Source organism: Lynx rufus, unplaced genomic scaffold (genome assembly GCF_022079265.1).
Source record: "Lynx rufus isolate CCGP_SWC_20201006 ecotype Redwood Valley unplaced genomic scaffold, mLynRuf1.p SCAF_4, whole genome shotgun sequence".
In the NCBI taxonomy this organism is placed as follows: Eukaryota; Metazoa; Chordata; class Mammalia; order Carnivora; family Felidae; genus Lynx; species Lynx rufus.
The window spans coordinates 77,340,388-77,357,936 of record NW_025814856.1 but is presented as its reverse complement, the minus strand read 5'-3'; the positions used below and the strand labels follow the sequence as shown (position 1 = coordinate 77,357,936).

Below are 17,549 nucleotides of genomic sequence, written 5' to 3'. Positions count from 1 at the left end.
GGGTTGCTGAGGCTCCTGACCAGGGGTCTGACTGGGAACTGTCCCTAGCTACCTGGCCCAGCATTGGGAAAGAGGATCATCTGCGTATGGGCTGGCCTGGGAAAAGATCCGAGTTCAAAATTCTAAGCAGGTTTCTACTGTGGCGAAGTTGAAACATCCGAAGTGGAGCGGGCCAGGGTGAGTTGGGTCTCCCATGCTCAGCTACTTCCCCCAGGGGACCCACAGGACACGCAGGTGTCTGCAGCACCTCCTGAACCACCCGCCCCCTGCTGGCTGAATCCGGAATAGTTTCCTGATTCACCAGTGTCGGCCACCCACATGGGGCTGCGGGATGGACCCGGATTATTTGGCCCAGCCTGTCGTGAGAAAGGAAAGCTCTCAGAACCGAGTGCCTTTTCAGACTGCCCCCCCCCAGGCCCCTAAATGCTACTAAACCGAGTGGGGGCGGGGGGGTGCCTGCAGCCCAAGCGAGACCTCTCCATCGGCCTTCGCTCACACGTGTGGAAGAGACAGGCCAGGGGCCGGGGACTCACGGATGCACGCGTAAGGATCGGACATGGCCCTGAGCGGGTCCCTGTAGAAGAGGGGTCTGCAGCGGTCACAGTGCTGTCCCTCTGTGTGGTGCTGGCAGTCCTCGCACACGCCCCCGCTGCGGCCGCCGCTCGCCAGGTACGCGGTCATGTCGAAGTGACAGCGGTCCGAGTGGCCGTTGCAGTGACAAGCTGAGGAAGGAGAGGGGTTAGGAGAGGCTGGCCAAGGTCTGGGGGACCACCAGGCAGCTGTTTGGGCACAAATCACTGCAGCCCCAGTGCTCCGCCGACTTGTTAGAAATATACCAAGTACATGAGGATTAAAGCAGGTGCTTTCGAAGGATCTTTCTAGTACTCTGATTCTGTATATATATGTGTGTGTGTATATATATATACACACACACAGATAGTACTCTGATTCTGCTCACATCTTTCTTTCTTTCTTTCTTTCTTTCTTTCTTTCTTTCTTTCTTTCTTTCTTTCTTTCTTTCTTTCTTTCTTTCTTTCTTTCTTTCTTTTTTACAATCAGGTAAACAAAAGTAAATCATTTGGGTGATCTGGGAGCCCTAGAGTGCAGCTTTATTGCTTGGAGAACTTTGTCTTAGCGGTGAAGTCTGTGCTGTGTGCCTTGTTGGGTTTTCCCTGTAAACAGCAAAAATCTTAGGCTCTGTTTTGCTGGGTCTCTCACACTGGGACTCCCCTGGATGGGACGTTTTTTAGAGACCTCTTCCACTCACCTCTCACTGCCCCAATCCTATTTTTCCCCAGTCTGGGAAAAGAAGCTGAGTAACAAGTTTGTATGGACTTTCCTCAAAATTCAGAGGCAGCAAACGCATTGCCAAAGAACCCTCTACCTTATTAGTCTAAATATTTTATAAAAGCTACAATAGCCTGTCAAAGTTTGTCCCAGTCCTCACCTCTCCTATCCTCTGACATGTGTTTAAGGCTGCGTTCACGGAATGGGTGATTCTTCAGGAAAAGGGTAGGGATCTCTGTACCAAATCTAGTCCCCACTGATGTTGCCGTTACATGGCTCTGCCCCTCCTCAGGGAAGGGACCACACAACACGCGGATGGTTTCATTTTGTGAATTAACATGCCTTTTGTGGTGTGAGGGTCTGAGAAGTTGGACTTCTTCTATGGGAGGTATTGGGACACATTAGGATATCCCACGATTGGAGCTGGGAGCCACGAGTTTGCGGCCTCTGATGCCCACAGCTCCACTGAAATGAACTCGATGTTGTTCGAGCTTAAGGACACAGGCTGAGAACCTTCCCCACGTACCTCTGCACGCGCTGTCCTGGAGGCCTGCTGCCGGCCTCCACGGAACGTCCTGGAAGAAGCCCTTGCACCTCTCGCAGTTCGGGCCATCTGTATGGTGCTGACAGACACACTGGCCGTGAACCTGCGTGGTGTGAAAAGAGGGCTTTGCTCTGAGGACGCTGGGGTTCTCGAGGTGGAAAAGGCAGTACCACGCCAGGTGCCTCTTCGGGTCTTAGCTTTCCTTGTCTACCTTCTATTATCTCCTTAACCAACTTCCACGTTTGGAAAAAGTTTAAGATGTTCGGGAACCATCTACATTTTCTTTGGCATTTCTGAATTCTAGTTTCAGGGCAACACACAATGAGAGACAGGATCGGGGGGCAGAGAGAGGGAAAGACAGGGAGGGAGGGAGGGAGGGAGGGAGAGAGAGAGAGAGAGAGAGAGAAAGTGGGGGGGGAAGGGTGGTTAAGGGAAAGAGGGAATTGGAAAACAGAAAGAACCTGGGGCAAAGCGTATGATTCTCTTGGTTTGTCCACAAAATGCACTGTATACCCAAGTTCAAAGAAACTTGTACTTCCAGGGAAATAGGAGCTGGCTGACAGGGAAGGTGCAGAGTTTCGGCATCCAGCCTTGTCTGCTTGTAGCTCATAGTTTAAAAATTATGTAGCAGACACACCCTCAGGACTCTGCGCAAACAGGCATTTCTTCCACCGCATCGCTCTTTTAAGACTCGTCCCAGGGATGGAAGAGATCAACACCAGGAACAGCCATTCCCGGCACAAGAGTGCTACTTGGAGTGACCATTTCTACAGCGGCAGGCATCCCTCGGACACCCCGGCGTGGAGTACGCCCTCTCTCACACGAGAGACCTTCGAGACCTTTTTGTGGGAGAATGCATGCGAAACAGGGTCCTTACCACTAAAGCTCCATTCCCTAAAAAGCAAATAAACAAGAAGGGAGCACGACGGGCTACCCTGAGCTCACAGATGAGAAATGCTGCTCATGGAATCATCTGGGCAGAGCCCGCGGGAACTGCGGGTTGAATGATCCCTCCCCCAACACAGAGCTGTCACTTCGACTGTGGATCCCCATGGAGAGGCTCTGATCCACATTCGGCACCAGTGCCGCGAAGGAAAGGGAAGAGAGCCAGCTGCCCTCTGGGATCGATCAGTGACTTACCATTCCAGGAGGGCTGAAAACGTCTCCCCGCACTTTCTGCATGGGGCCGCATTCGCTAGCGTGGCCGTGGCAAAAACAGCTGCCCCCAACCACCATGTTGGACAGAGCATAGTAGTAGTTATCCAGAGAACCGTTTTCCCTCCTTCCAAGCAAGGTGTCCCCCAGGGTGTGGAGTTTGGTGAAGTTGATCCTCAGGTTTGTTAATGTCACAAGGTCTGGAGAAATGATAACAGCAAAGGAAAGCACACTTCACGGGCTATGGACATGCAATGAAAAGGGATGCCCCCAACACAGAATTTTAGAAAAAGAATTTGTGCAAGAATAGAGCGTATCTCATACCCTGGATGTAGGGGCTGTAGGGGTTTTCTATTTCAAACCTGGGATCCAAAACCTTTAAAATGACCTGCAAAACAAATGCAGGTAAATGTATAGCATTTCACCCAAAACAGCACTGTGAAATATACTTTTTTTTTTTTTTAAGTAGGCTTCACACCCAGCATGGAGCCCAACAGAGGGCCCGAACTCATGACCCTGTGATCAAGACCTGAGCTGAAATCAAAAGTTGGATGCTCGACCAACAGAGCCACCTGGGCACCCTGTTACTCTTAAAGAGTAACTCTTAAAGAATATACTCTTAAAGAAGAGATCCTGACCTCACGAAAAGGCTGAGCCATTGCCTCCCAGCTGGCGTAGGATACAGATTATTATTTGGGTTCTCTTGTGAATAAAAGGGCCAACATGGAAATGAATCAAACGTCTTAGTCATTCTGGTTCTTTATGCCCCCGTGGTCCATGTAGGTGATAGCACTGGGGCTGGGAGGGAGGGACGGGGTCACAATTCGGTAGGTCATCAACTGGATCTGGCCAGGGATTCCAGAGACACCTTCTGCCACCAACCCTTTCACTCTGCCTGATAAGAGTCATACCTCCCAACCCCGCTCCTACCCTGCCCTTCTGCCTGTCACCCGCTTTGCTCAGAGGAAGGTCCTGGCAGATCCCGCCTGGGTGGTGGTTTACAGAGCATGAGATAACACAGCTATGTAGCAAGGGCTAGAAACAGATGCTCCTTCCTCTGGGTGTCCTGTGTCCTAGTGCCCAGCCTGGGTCTTAGTCCCCACTCACCCTCAGCAGGTGATGTAATCTCTCATGCAGGAGTATTGCTTGTAAGATGCTTACTATTTATCTGCGTTTGAAATTAATTCAGGACTCATTTCAATTTAAACACGTTCATGCTTTAAAAACCAACAGCTAGAGGCCCATGGGTGGCTCAATCAGTTGAGCGTCTGACTCTTGACTTCGGCTCAGGTCATCATCCCAGGGTCGTGGGATTGAGCCCCATGTCGGACTCTGTGCTGAGTGTGGAGCCTGCTTGAAATTCTGTCTCTCCCCACTCTCTCTCTCTCTCTCTCTCCCCCCCCACCCCTTTCTCCTGCTCACGCTCTCTTTCTCTAAAACAAAAGCAACAGAACTCAAGTTATATTTCAGTAAACACTACCTAAATTGTTTTCATTTAAATGAACCGCATTAGAAAAAAAAAATGGTGTAACCTCTATCCGAGAAATCCAAGAAAGGAAATGCTACCTCTCCACCAGATGAGGGTTCAATATCCGAATATTTGGAGTCACAGACAAGGTCTCCCACTCCCTGGGCCTGGCCAGAAGTGATATTGGGAAAGGAAGCAGCACAGTCTTTTGCAAAATATTTGAGCACTTTCCAGGTGTGTCCATAGTCTGTGGAACGTTCGACTAACATAGCAGCAGGCCGAAAAGTCTAGGAAAACGGAGGGAAACTTGTAATGCTTCGCAAAGGCAGATTTCATTATCCACTGCAGACTGAATATTTGTATTCCCAAATCTCAGTTTTTCAAACTTTATTTGTATCTCTTGAAATCCGTTATGCAATGAACACACAGAAATCTCTTTCCAATCGGGGGGCGAGCAGTCACGAGCACATACTTTGCCTCGAATCTGGTTCCATTTGAAAACTGTGTATGGGCTGTGTGAATTATTCATCAAAGGAGAGCATATCAATTTTTTAAAAAGTCAGTGTAACTGATATGTTACAGCAATTTGTATGTGGTTTTCTTTGACTAGAAGAACACTTTTCTCTGGCAAACTCTTACACATCCTCCAGAATCTACCATGAAGCTTATTCTGATTTCTTACAGCAGCGTTAGCCTCATCAAGGAAACTATCAGCATTGTGATTGTATGTCGGTTCCCGCACTGACAATTTTGTATTATGATTTTAAATTTCTATATATGTTTGTATCCTTGACTAGACTGTGAGCTCTTTGAGGCCAAAGACTTGTGGGTATTTTTTTAATTTTTAATTTTATTTATTTTTTTACTGTAACTCAGCTTCCGGGCTGACAACAAAATTAGAATTTTGATGAAATATTTGAGAATGACTACAGGACAGGATTTCTCTGGCATCTAACTATCCTTAGTAAAGACCCTTTCATTTTTCTGCCTCTTTTGATCACAATCTTTCCATGTTTCCCAAAATAATGTCCAGTTTCTGCTTTTTTTTTTCTCCTGAAAATCATTTTTCTAGCTCTTGTGGTCCCTCTTGCCCTAGGGTTTGGAATTTTCCTCTTTGCTGTATCTTGTACGATTTCCTTCCTTCCTTCCTTCCTTCCTTCCTTCCTTCCTTCCTGCCTCCCTCCCTCCCTCCCTTCCTTTTTTCTGTTAACCATATAAGTTATTAATTAATGAGCAGTAGAGTTTTCACTTGTTTTGTTTTCCACTCAGGAACAAAGAGTCAAATTCTGCACAAAGTTCGAGTAGAGATTTTGTGCTCTACCCAGAAGCAAGGAAGTGAAATCCCGGGTAAGCCCAGCACTTGGTAGGTAGATAAAAGGGGTGACAAGCCCGCACATCTGTACCTTAAAAGTCAGAATAAGGTGGCTGAACTGAAATAATGCCTCTAGGTCCAATCTGATGCTGACATGATCAAGACCTGAAGAAAAATCCAGAAAGAAGGAATCAGTGATTTTGAGAGACCCCTATTTACCCCTATTTAATCCTTCACTGTGGCTTGTCTGTAAAAAATAAAAACGTGTGAAATTTACATGGCTGGGGAGCAACACTCTTTCCTAGTCTTTTACAGTGGTTTCCCAGAACACTGCACACCCAGGAGAAGGTCTATTTGAGAGCAGTACAGGTTTTACTCGGACTGTGCCCACATGCACGTTATGGTGGCGGTGCACACGGCCACTGTGTGGCAGTGTTACCTACCACCAAGGAAGTTCGCCCATTTCCCATAGGTCCTAAGCAGCAAGTGCCACCACTTGGCGGGGAGGGAGCTCATTTCCTTGAACTCACAACCTGACTGCGCACGTGCGTAAAGGTGCGCTGGGAAACCGGTGCATGGTGAACATCGAAGCATCCTTTTCTTCCAGCATCTGCTTGATAACCACTTGGACTAGTTCTATTGTCACTTAGCGTAAGACACAGCCTGGAATATTCCCCTGGGAGTGAGAATCTGCAGCTACTCTGGGGCTGAGGAGAAGAAAGTCCTATCCTGAGAGAGTTAGCTGCCATTCACCTCCAGCCTGGATGTGGAAGACCGGCCCTCAGCTGGACACGAGGAAGCCCCGATCGCTCTAGAGCGGCACTGTCCCATAAGAACAGAATACGAGCCACCTGTGTCATTTCAAATTTCCTAGCAGCCACATTTAAAAGCAAGCAGGTGAAATGACTTTTAATATTTTTAACCCCATACACCAAAAACCATCTCATTTCAACATGTACTCAATATTAAAAAAAATAATAATGTTTTATTTTGCTACTACCAATGCTTAATTTTTTTCCAAAGTAAGTCTTAGAAACCTGGAATGGTTTTATACTGATGTCACATCTCAGTGTGGGCTAGCCGTGTTTTAAGTGCCCGGTAGCGCATGTGGCATTGGGCTCCCTCCCGTACTGGACAGCAGCTCTGAGAGCAGTCAGTAACCGGGCTGCATGAACCGGAGGCAGTTTTATTTGTGGGTGCATCACTTGGGAGGGTTCGCCGCTGAGAGGGCAGCCCCATTCCTGGCTCTGGGTCAAGGGTCCCTCACCCTTTCTGGAAAGGAGATCGCCTTTCCCCTCTCAAAAGTTCTTGGCTGAGAACCCTTGTTTTATGCGATCCGCTTTGGTGGAGGGGCGCTCCTGTGAGGCTATGTGCAGCAAATGCTGGACATGTGGGTTAAAACTGCCACTAAGCAAAAATGGCCTGAGCGAAGGCAGGTGACTCCTGCAAAGGCATCACATGCATGCACTAAGGAGGGCCCAACTAGAGATTCAGGATTAGGATCCAACATGAATTGGCATTTTAGTAGACACACCAATCATGCTTGTCCAATGGAAGGCATAGGAAAATAGCCTCATATTCTGCTTGCCTTATATGTTACGATCCTATATATTCTGACTATTCCCACAGTCCCCTAATGGTCTAGGACCCCCTGAGGGAAATAGGTTTAGGCATCTGAAGAGAATAGAGGGATTGTAGCCCAGGTACAACATATAGAGATGAAACAAAGGGAATCATCTTGTGGGGTGAGGGTTCCAGATTGGTGCTGAAGGGGAGCTGTCATGGGTGAGTCAGCCTACATTCATTCAAGCACGTAAGGCCCACGCCTGAGTTTGGACGTGAGGCATCCCTAGTTGGGACCTGATCAGGGCACCTAGGAAATATGGATAGTCAGGGCCGATGCGAGTTTCAAAATCACAATTGTTCGTGAGTAGAGAAGGGCATAAATCCAGGCAGAAAAGAACGTCAGCCAGTAGCCAACTATCCTTTCAATTCAATTTTTATATTAAAATATTTGGCTTGCAGCAAGAAATGAAATGCTCTTTTCCTCTCTCCTGAATGTGTTGCCGAGGGACAAAGTACAGGGTGGGAACTCTCAGATTTCCCCTGGCAGTGTTAATTCCATTTACAGGAGTGTGTTTCATATTAGGGTTAATGCGTGAAGCTTTCAGAGTTATGTGCTTAAAATACACTTGGATTTCTCTGAAGGAAAATAATCTCTCCTGAAATGAAAATAAAGTTTGTTCTTATACAGGCTTTAACAGTGCTAGGGGATACTTTTCCATTCCAGTATAACTCCTTGCTGTGAAATTGTTGAGATCGTACAGAAAGATATTGGATTAAAAACGTAAAGAAATGGATAATCTGGAAAGGAACTCAGTCATACCGTTTTCAGATTGCCACCATTTCTTGTCTCTCCCTGGTTCAAAACTTGTAATAACATTCTCAATGGTGTGGCTCTGGGATTGCGTATATGGGTCATAGGGAAATCTGGAGTCACAGATGAAACATTTTTGTTCCCCCTGGAAAAGACCATCATTTCAGTAAAAAATAAAGACCCATCATTACTTATTGTTGATATCAATTTGAAAACAAGCTGTACTTACTATATTTGTCTTTCAATCTGGCTAAAAATAAAAAGCAGAGGAAATAACAGGACATCAAATTTTCCATCAATAGGTGCTTAAATACAATAACAGACAAAATAAGAATTAGGACCTAGAAATTTTATGAATTTGTACATTGGGGGCAAAAATGCAAACTTACGCAGAACTAATTTTTGTCTTGCACAAGAGGCACGTGACCTGGAGTTTATGTTAAACTGTAGAGAAGTAATCAGGATACGTTCTTCGAGTAGGGATTACTTTCTGTAGTCAAAAACAAATATTTGGCAAGAAACTAATGCAACACTCGGCCACCAGGTTATCTGCAACCATCCTTTTTTTTTCTCTCTTAGACATAGTTTTTGGTAGAAAAAGTTCCATGACCAAAACCTCTCCATCACCGCCATGTGGATGTTGTAAAAGATTCTCATTATACTCGTAACAGAGAGGCCTGCCCTCTTGTCTTCCAGACCGGAAGGTCTTATTAGTGAATTGGAATTACTTTACTTGGAATGGACTTTCCAAGGTTGCAACAGCCAAGAGTGGCCTTTGAGTTTGCCTAATTTAATGCACCCATTTGTGGCTGTACTTACTTAAAGCCCCCAAGGAAATCCCCAAAGACTCCCAAAGGACTTCCAATGGCTTGCACAGTTGTTCCTGGCTACTACTACTTGCGGGACCCCGGAGGAGCATTTTTGCAAAACTTCCAGGAAGTGAGGACTGTTTATTATAATCCTCCATACTGGAAGTTGACTATAACAGATGCGCCGGTAGGTGTTCAGCAAACAGATTTGACATCCGGATCGTTGCTTACAAGGGCTATACAACCTGACCAGGACCATCTCTTTGCCTTTCCTTCCACGAGTCTTCCCTTGATTCACTCAATTCTAGCTACACTCACTCCTTGCTCTTCCCTGAGTTCACCGGGAACTCTATTGCCTTGCCATCTTGACACGAGTTATTCTCTGCTCCCCTCTCCTCCAACCCTCAAATATTCCTATCTCTTGCTCCTTCCCTTCTTCTGGATCTCTGTTTAAAGGCCATCCTCTCAGACTTCTACTTAAAATATCACCACCTCCTTATGGCCTCTACCACTCTCTATGCCTTACCCTGCTTTATAATATCTTGTAAGCCGTTATCACCACTTGAGACTATATTATATAGTTGTTGGCTTATTGTCTGTCTCCATCATTAGAATTTAAGTCCAATGAGGGTGGGACTTTGTTGTTTTTTTAAAATTTTTTCTTAACGTTTATTTATTTTTGAGAGACAGAGACAGAGCATGAGCAGGGCAGGGGCAGAGAGAGAGGGAGACACAGAATCTGAAGCAGGCTCCAGGCTCTGAGCTGTCAGTACAGAGCCCGATGGGGGGGCTCAAACGCACGAGCTATGAGATCATGACTGGAGCTGAAGTCGGCCATCCAACCAATGGAGCCACCCAGGTGCCCCATGGGACTTTGTTTTGTATAAGGCCATATCCTCCTGACCTAGAACAGTGTCTCACACATTGTAGAGGCTGGATAAAATTTGCCAAACGAATGCATGGTAATTTTGAGGACTATTTCAGCTAGAGTCTGTCAAAGTAGACCAGCCTTTCAAGAGATCCATATAATCTTTTTAGAATCACTGGCCACCATAAGTCTTATACCCGAAAAAAAAATGCCCTTTCAAAATTAAGGAGCAATGGAAGTGAGATCTGTTCTGCATATGGGGAGGCTTGCCCCAGACTTGCCCCTAAAAGAGCAGCAGAAGCTTTACGATTCCACCAAAAGGTGTCAAGCCTTCAAAAGATGTCCAGTATTACTATGGAAATTACTGGGGGAAATGCTTTACTGTCAATATCTTAGAAGCATAGTCTTTGGCGAGCCTGATTGGGGATGTTTGGTTGTGATGACGAGATGTGGAAGTCCCAACTTGGGTAACGCTACGGGTCAATGTTGATTTGAAGCTTCCGAGGAGAATGTGTTGCTTGGTAGCAATTTTTTAGATGATCATGGGGAAACAAGTCCTCCTTCATGACATGCAAATGTTTAAGTAGACCAAGACTTACAGCCCTACCTGTAACACTTTGTCAGCCTGAAGATATCTTGAGATTTTTTTCCCCCAGGTCTATGAGTTTAAGATTTCTGGGATTCTTGAGACAAAAGAAACCTTGAAGTTTGACTTACTTCTATTTTGGGTGGTGAAGACAGGAATATTAACTCCTAATCATTGCCAGAGTAGGTCATAAGTTGGCTGGGACAACAGTACGCAAATGTCAGTGGTTTAAGAACTAGAAGGGTAATGCCAGTGTTGGAAAGTATCTAATATTAGAGTTGAGAACCATTTCTTTGTCCAGAGGACCAGAATTGGAAAGTCACTTGTAGGATGCCACATCCCACCTGGCCTAGAGTTGAACAAAATGTCTACAGTGTCATTTCCTCGCACACACAGAGAAGTTGCTTTCTTACACAAGTACTTCCCAAACTTAGAACAGTGCTAAGCCCTCAGGTATTGTCTTCACTTATTTATAATCATCCTCTTTTACTAGAAACCAATTAGAATCCAAAGCATTTCCCAGAGACCTCGAGGAGTTGCTTTAAATGAACAATACGTGGAAAAGCCTGGGCCTCTAACATCGGGCTTCCGTCCAACTTCCCGCCTGCACATCCTCTCATTTAAGGGGTTGACGTGATTGCCTTGGGCTTTTCAGCAGGTATGATACTCAGATGACCTTGGATGCTTGTTTGGGTCCCCGAGCATGGAGAAGAAAAAAACTATAAAGCAGCTGATCTTTTTCTAAAACTGGTCTTTAAGGGAAACAAAAAAGGCCCCCAAATCTGTTGACACTGGGATCTTACAGCTTTCAGACAAGACAATTTCCAAGTGGCTTTGTGAGGCTGGCATGCAATCAATTCAAAGTTCACACCCCCTCCACCCCCCAACTAACGCAGGACAGTGAGAACCCACATTCAGTATAATGGCCTTGAGACCCTGAGGGATCGTCCCTCTTCACTGCTGGGTCAATTGAATTTGCTCCCTGTGAGTTCCTCCTGTGGCTAAGTAGAATAGTACATCTTAGACTACTTCCCTTCGAAGACGGAACCAAAGAGGCTCTTCCGTCCAATTCTAAAGGTAACAAGAAATAGATGTGGCAGATCTTCCCTATTTTCTGATTAATCAAGGTTTCTTGGACTAGGAATTGAATTACCTGTGCCTCTGATATTCAGGAAAGAGTGATGTGTCCTCCTTTTATGTTGCATGGCTGGCCCCCGCCATGCTTGGAAAAATCTATGTCATCGACTCAATAATGTCCCAACAAATAAACAAAGGACCAACCCACCTGAAGGTAGCTGAGGATGCAGTATTTCTGGGCTCCATCCAGCCCGCAGGTAGAAGAAGCCGTGAGCTGTGCACTGCGACCCACCAGGAGATCGCCAGTGGTAGGATGACAGGCGCTCCTGTGGCATTTATCTTGGGCTTTCGTGAAACTGAGCAACCCTTGAACATAACAGACACAGCTACTTAGAAGGCAGTCTAAGGGTAGCAGAAGGCTTAAAGAAGCAACTGGTTAAGTTGGGAAGTTAATAGCCCATTTATTTTTAAAGCCAGTTTTCTTGATCGTTAAGACCATCTAGTTGTGGATGCTGTTGGTGCCCTTGGCCTAATGGAAATCTCTCAGCCTGGGAGGTGATACCTTCTGTGTTCACGTCCCCACCTGGGCCAGTCCATAGCCAGTGACTGATGGGGACACAGTTCAAAAGGCTGTGGCACCATTACATCAGCCTGGGATCAACTGTGTTGTGCAATTTATGCTCAGAACATTTTGGATGGGGGGGGGAGATTGAAGCCAGACTCTAGCTGGGACCACATCCTGTCTCCACTTTCCTTAGTCTCTTACTGCTCAGAGCCCTCCTTCAATAACACAAATCCATGCATCAGGCTCTGCATCTAGGAAGCCTGATCCAAGATAGCCCCATATACTAGAAATTCTCTATGTGTCATCTTAGGGCAAATAACAAAGACTAATGCACAGACCTGAGGAAAGAAAATCTCAGTGTGGCCTCTTCTACCTATTGTTCTAACCAGTACAAACTCAACTGGAGAATTTAAGAAATCCTTGGGAAATAACTTTCTCTTAAAACACATAGATTCAATTGACTTCCTTTAAAACCTGGATTGTTGGGTTCAGATTCACCACGGAACAGATCGTGCCCCCTCGGGAGTCCCAGACCCACACAAATATGCCCAACTCATTCTGAGGTGCAAAGGCAGGTCCATGGAGAAAGGTTAGCCTTTCAAGTAACTGGAAATCCATAGACAAAAAAATGAACTATAACCAAAACCTCACACCTTATACAAATATTAACACAAAATGGGTCATGGACTTCAATGTAAAATATGAAACTGTAAAGCTATAAAACTCTTATAACACATAGGAGAAAGTCTTTGAGACTTTGGACGGGGTGAAGAATTTCAGGATTAACAACAAGAACATGATCCATAAAAGGGAAAAATTGGTAAATTGGACCTCATCAAAATTAAAACCTTGTGAATTACACTGAATGGAAAAAACCCAATCTTTAAAATTTTTTAAATGTTTTATTTATTTTTGAGAGAGAGAGAAAGAGGGAGAGAGACAAAGACACAGAGAGACAGAGTGCAAGCAGAGGAGGGACAGAGAGAGAGGGAGACACAGAATCTGAAAGCACAGACCCCGATGCGGGGCTCGAATTCATGGACCACAAGATCATGACTTGAGCTTAAGTCAGATGCTTAACCAACTGAGCCACCCAGGAGCCCAGAAAAAAATCAATCTTAAATGGTTATACACTACATGACCCCATTTCTTGAATGACAAAATTTTAGAAATGGAGAAGAGATTTGTGGCTGTTAGGGATTAGGAGGTAGGGATGAAGGTGTGGATATAAAAGGGTAGTAGTAGGGCTCCTGGAGGGTAATGGAGCTGTTCAGGATCTTAATTTTGATGATGACCACATGAATAAAATTATATAGAATTAAATACACACACACACACACACACGTGCATGTAAAACTGGTGCAATCTGAAGAAGGTCAAGGACTATAACAATGTCAGTTTCCTGATTGGGATACTACACTATTGTCATGCAAGATGTTACCATCCAGGGAAACTGGGTGAAAGGTATACGGGAATCTCTCTGTATTATTTCCTACAACTACATGAGAACCTGCGGTAATCTCAAAATAAAAAATGAACAACCCAAATATTCCTCTGTCCCTTCAAAATTACCCCATTGGCCTCTAGATGGTGAACCAAGTAAATCCCCCACCAACATCTCACACACACACACACACACACACACACACACACACACACACACCCCGCTCTACCTGTTCTTATATACTTTACCCTTGAGACATGAAGACTTATGCCAAGCACAGCAGATTCCAGCAGACAGGAGTGAGGGGGATGGGCAGAAGATGGAAAATTACTCCCAACTGTGGAAGAAGCTTGTTTTTCTCCAGCTTTCTCAATTGTAAAACTCTAAGAATTTTTTGTGGTCTTCTTTCACATTTAATGGATCTCTTTCCTTCAGCGTGCCCTCCAAAACCATAAGCCACTGAAAAGTAATGTTTTTTCTCTTATGTGCATAGTCCCCACGTGAACTATTCTATTCATCTGGTCATTTTGTGATTATCATCAGGCATTAACAGATCATAGCTCTACAGCTAAGAATATGATACGTAATGTCTCCTTCTACGCAGGTTGCCAAATACCTGTTTGGACAAGGAATTTTCGGTCTTCACTCTCATTGCAAAATTACCATCATTCCAGAACAAAGGGACAGCTCTGCTTTCTCCTTGAAGACAGATATGTGATGAAAGTGAGCTCCATCTACACTTTCATTTCATTGTATAATAAATGGTCCTAGTTGCTTCACATGGATTTTTCCTTTTATTCACCCAACAATCCAAGCCCAGATCGCCTTTTATTTCCTAGACTTGACCTGTAAGATAAATAACTAATCAGAAGTTTGGGCTCCTATAGGCGGAGGCTTTTTAAAACAAGTCAGGTATAAAAATCTCTGCTAATGCTATGTGTGGATTAGCTAAGACTTCCCTTCCAGGGATTTATTCTTCTAGACAAGTTCCATCCTGAATTCTTTTATTGGAATTGCTGCCTTAGAGATCTAACATGTTTTTATAACCCGACTTGGCCTAACTTGTTTTGATCAGATGTGTACTTTTCAGAAATAAAAGTATCCCAGGACTTAGGGAAATTGAACTATTATTCATGTAATTTTCTAAATGCAAATATGAATTTCCGGGCTCAAATACTTGGCCCAAAGTGGCTGGAAACCTAAGCAGTTAAAGCTTCATGCCTGAACACAGATAGCCTTAGCAGCACCCTTCCTGGGTTGAAGTTTTCAACTGCCAGATTATCACATCAGCAACAAGTTGGAATTGGTTCAGAAAATAAAGATGCTTGTGTCTTTAGAGAATCAATGCATTCTTCAAAGACGACATACAACTTGAAGATATGATCTTAGTAAACACCAACTTAGGAGACCTGGTCATTTAAAGAAAAGGTACAGCAAATGTTCTGTAAAGTGAGGGATCATTTTGTAGAAATAACCATTATTATATAATCTCTAACTTGGCATATCGTTCTCATGTTCTTAAACACAGGAGATGTTTTCATAGACTTTAGAGATCACTTCAGAGTTCTAGAGGCTGTAAACACACATATATACACACATGCACAAACACACATTATTTATTAAGGGCAAGAAAACTTACAAAGAATGAATGTTAGATAAGGTTTGTACTTCGTGTCCAGTTCCCAAAATCTGGGGCCAATGCACATTTTAGGATTCTTTTCCCTAACCCTCCTTAGTCAGAATGCAAGACAAAGTGTTTCAATAGGCTCCAGTTTTCATATAAATGTCTATGGTTGAACTACAAACCAGAAAATGTTCAACTGATGATATGGGATTAACCATATATGGTAATATATTATGGTAACCATGATGTGGTAGTTTGACCATAGGCGACCCTAGAGATTTGGGCTAGATCAGAGTAAGTTTACATTTAGAAACTCAGGATCTACTGCAGTGAGGACTTTGTTCTGCCCAGGTGAATTTAGTTTTGAAGCTCTTTCATCCTGAGAGAAGGGTCTCCTGAATGAGGAGGGAATCTCTGAGCCACTGTGCAATGGTTTAGAATTTTGGCAAAATGTGAGGAAGTTATCCTAACGGATATTCAGCGATTCTCAGTAGCTGCTTCTGATTTTGAACACTAGTTTAGTTCCAAAGAGAGCATCCGAGGCAGATATAGATTGCAACAACTCTTCTCTGGCCATCTGAGGCCAGATCTAAGCTTCATTGTCCTGGGGGACGCAGTGTCACCAGTCTCTGCTCCCACTGGCTTGCGGCTCACCTCTCGGTGGCAGAGAATTTTCAGCAGAGAACAAATGAGCATTTTCTATTTCGAGGTATTCTTCTTTTGTCCATCACCAGCAAATCTAACGGGGAGATTGCCTCAGGGCTTGGGAATTGCAAAATTAGAAAATGAGATTCTTTTTTTTTTTTTTTTATTTTATTTTTGGGACAGAGAGAGACAGAGCATGAACGGGGGAGGGGCAGAGAGAGAGGGAAACACAGAATCGGAAACAGGCTCCAGGCTCTGAGCCATCAGCCCAGAGCCCGACGCGGGGCTCGAACTCACGGACCGCGAGATCGTGACCTGGCTGAAGTCGGACGCTTAACCGACTGCGCCACCCAGGCGCCCCAGAAAATGAGATTCTTAAAGTTTGCTGCCATGAAGAAACTCAGCATGAATCTTTGAAGAGGAGATTCTAAGCAATTTAGTTAGTACTTAGGAACCAGAAGCAGGGCGATTATTGAAAAGTCAGGATCAAAGAGAGTAATTGTTGGAAACATCCTCTCGATGACTAATGTAAATTATTCTCAGCTTATTAAAGACAGCAGACGCATGGAGGTTTAGCAAAGAGCCGCTGCTTAGTCAGAGGGAATTTTGCCTGTAAATTCTTCACAAGCAATTGTGTCTTGTTACTGGGACAAGTGCTACATTCAAAACAGATTTATGCTTAAAAATTAAAATGCATTGGGGCACCTGGGTGGCTCAGTCGGTTGAGCATCAACTTCGGCTCAGCTCATGATCTCGTGGTTTATGGGTTCGAGCCCCGTGTCAGGCTCTGTGCTGACAGCTCAAAGCCTGGAGCCTGCTTTGGATTCTGTGTCTCCCTCTCTCTCTGCCCCTCCCCAACTCACACTCTCAGTGTCTCTCTCCCTCTTAAAAATAAACATTAAAAAAAATTAAAAAGAAATTAAAATGCATTATGTTTTTAAATTAAGAATCTGAAACCATGTCTACTTTCTTTAGTAAATTTACTTAATTATCTGCTGATAATACTATATTCCACGAAAGAGGATCGAAACAGCTATGTGTGGATAGTAAACATGTGGGAGTGGGGTGCCTGGGTGGCGCAGTCGGTTAAGCGTCCGACTTCACCCAGGTCACGATCTCGCGGTCTGGGAGTTCGAGCCCCGTGTCGGGCTCTGGGCTGATGGCTCAGAGCCTGGAGCCTGTTTCCGATTCTGTGTCTCCCTCTCTCTCTGCCCCTCCCCCGTTCATGCTCTGTCTCTCTCTGTCCCAAAAATAAATAAACGTTGAAAAAAAAATTTTTTTTTTAAAATATGTGGGAGTTGACATGTCTAGTCGCTTGACACAATGATACAGCACAAAAACCATGAAAATATATAGTAGTACAGAAAAAAAGAGGTGGATAGGTTTTAAAATATTTTTACTGAATATTTTAGAGCAATTCAATACAAGCGGAACATGGATTTTGACGACTAATACTCACCCAGGTGTAAAAGAAAGGTCAGTAGAAATTGCATCCTTCTGTCAGGAAATGATTAAATTCAATTTTTCTAGGTAAAAAAAAAAAAAGGAGGTGAAAGTCAGCCACTGATAGAATAATTGCCATCGATTTTCAATGATTTGAAAATTTGTCTGATGATTCTTGAGTAAGAAGACACAAAGTATCTACAGTGCCCAATTCCTTCAAAATAAGAGTGTATACAAAATTTTTACCAATATTTGCCATTTTTTGAAATCAGAGAAAGCAATAGTTTGTATGAAATAATGTGAAACAAATATAATTTCCTGTGCATATTTTAACTTTATGTATGT

At 44.3% G+C, this 17,549-nt stretch overlaps 1 protein-coding gene across 1 annotated transcript in view; it reads right to left on the bottom strand.

The window, feature by feature from the left end:
* LAMB4 (laminin subunit beta 4) overlaps nucleotides 1–17,254 on the bottom strand; it is a 98,802-nt gene extending 81,548 nt beyond the window's left edge. Inside the window, exons 1-9 of the mRNA XM_047097118.1 lie at nucleotides 17,221–17,254; nucleotides 11,692–11,849; nucleotides 8,153–8,288; nucleotides 5,858–5,931; nucleotides 4,553–4,741; nucleotides 3,311–3,374; nucleotides 2,972–3,186; nucleotides 1,814–1,934; nucleotides 534–722 (exon numbers count right to left, since the gene is read on the bottom strand). Coding sequence (XP_046953074.1) covers nucleotides 534–722; nucleotides 1,814–1,934; nucleotides 2,972–3,186; nucleotides 3,311–3,374; nucleotides 4,553–4,741; nucleotides 5,858–5,931; nucleotides 8,153–8,288; nucleotides 11,692–11,849; nucleotides 17,221–17,254 — 1,180 coding nt within the window. The remainder of the gene's footprint in view (nucleotides 1–533; nucleotides 723–1,813; nucleotides 1,935–2,971; nucleotides 3,187–3,310; nucleotides 3,375–4,552; nucleotides 4,742–5,857; nucleotides 5,932–8,152; nucleotides 8,289–11,691; nucleotides 11,850–17,220) is intronic.
* Nucleotides 17,255–17,549: the final 295 nt, after the last annotated feature.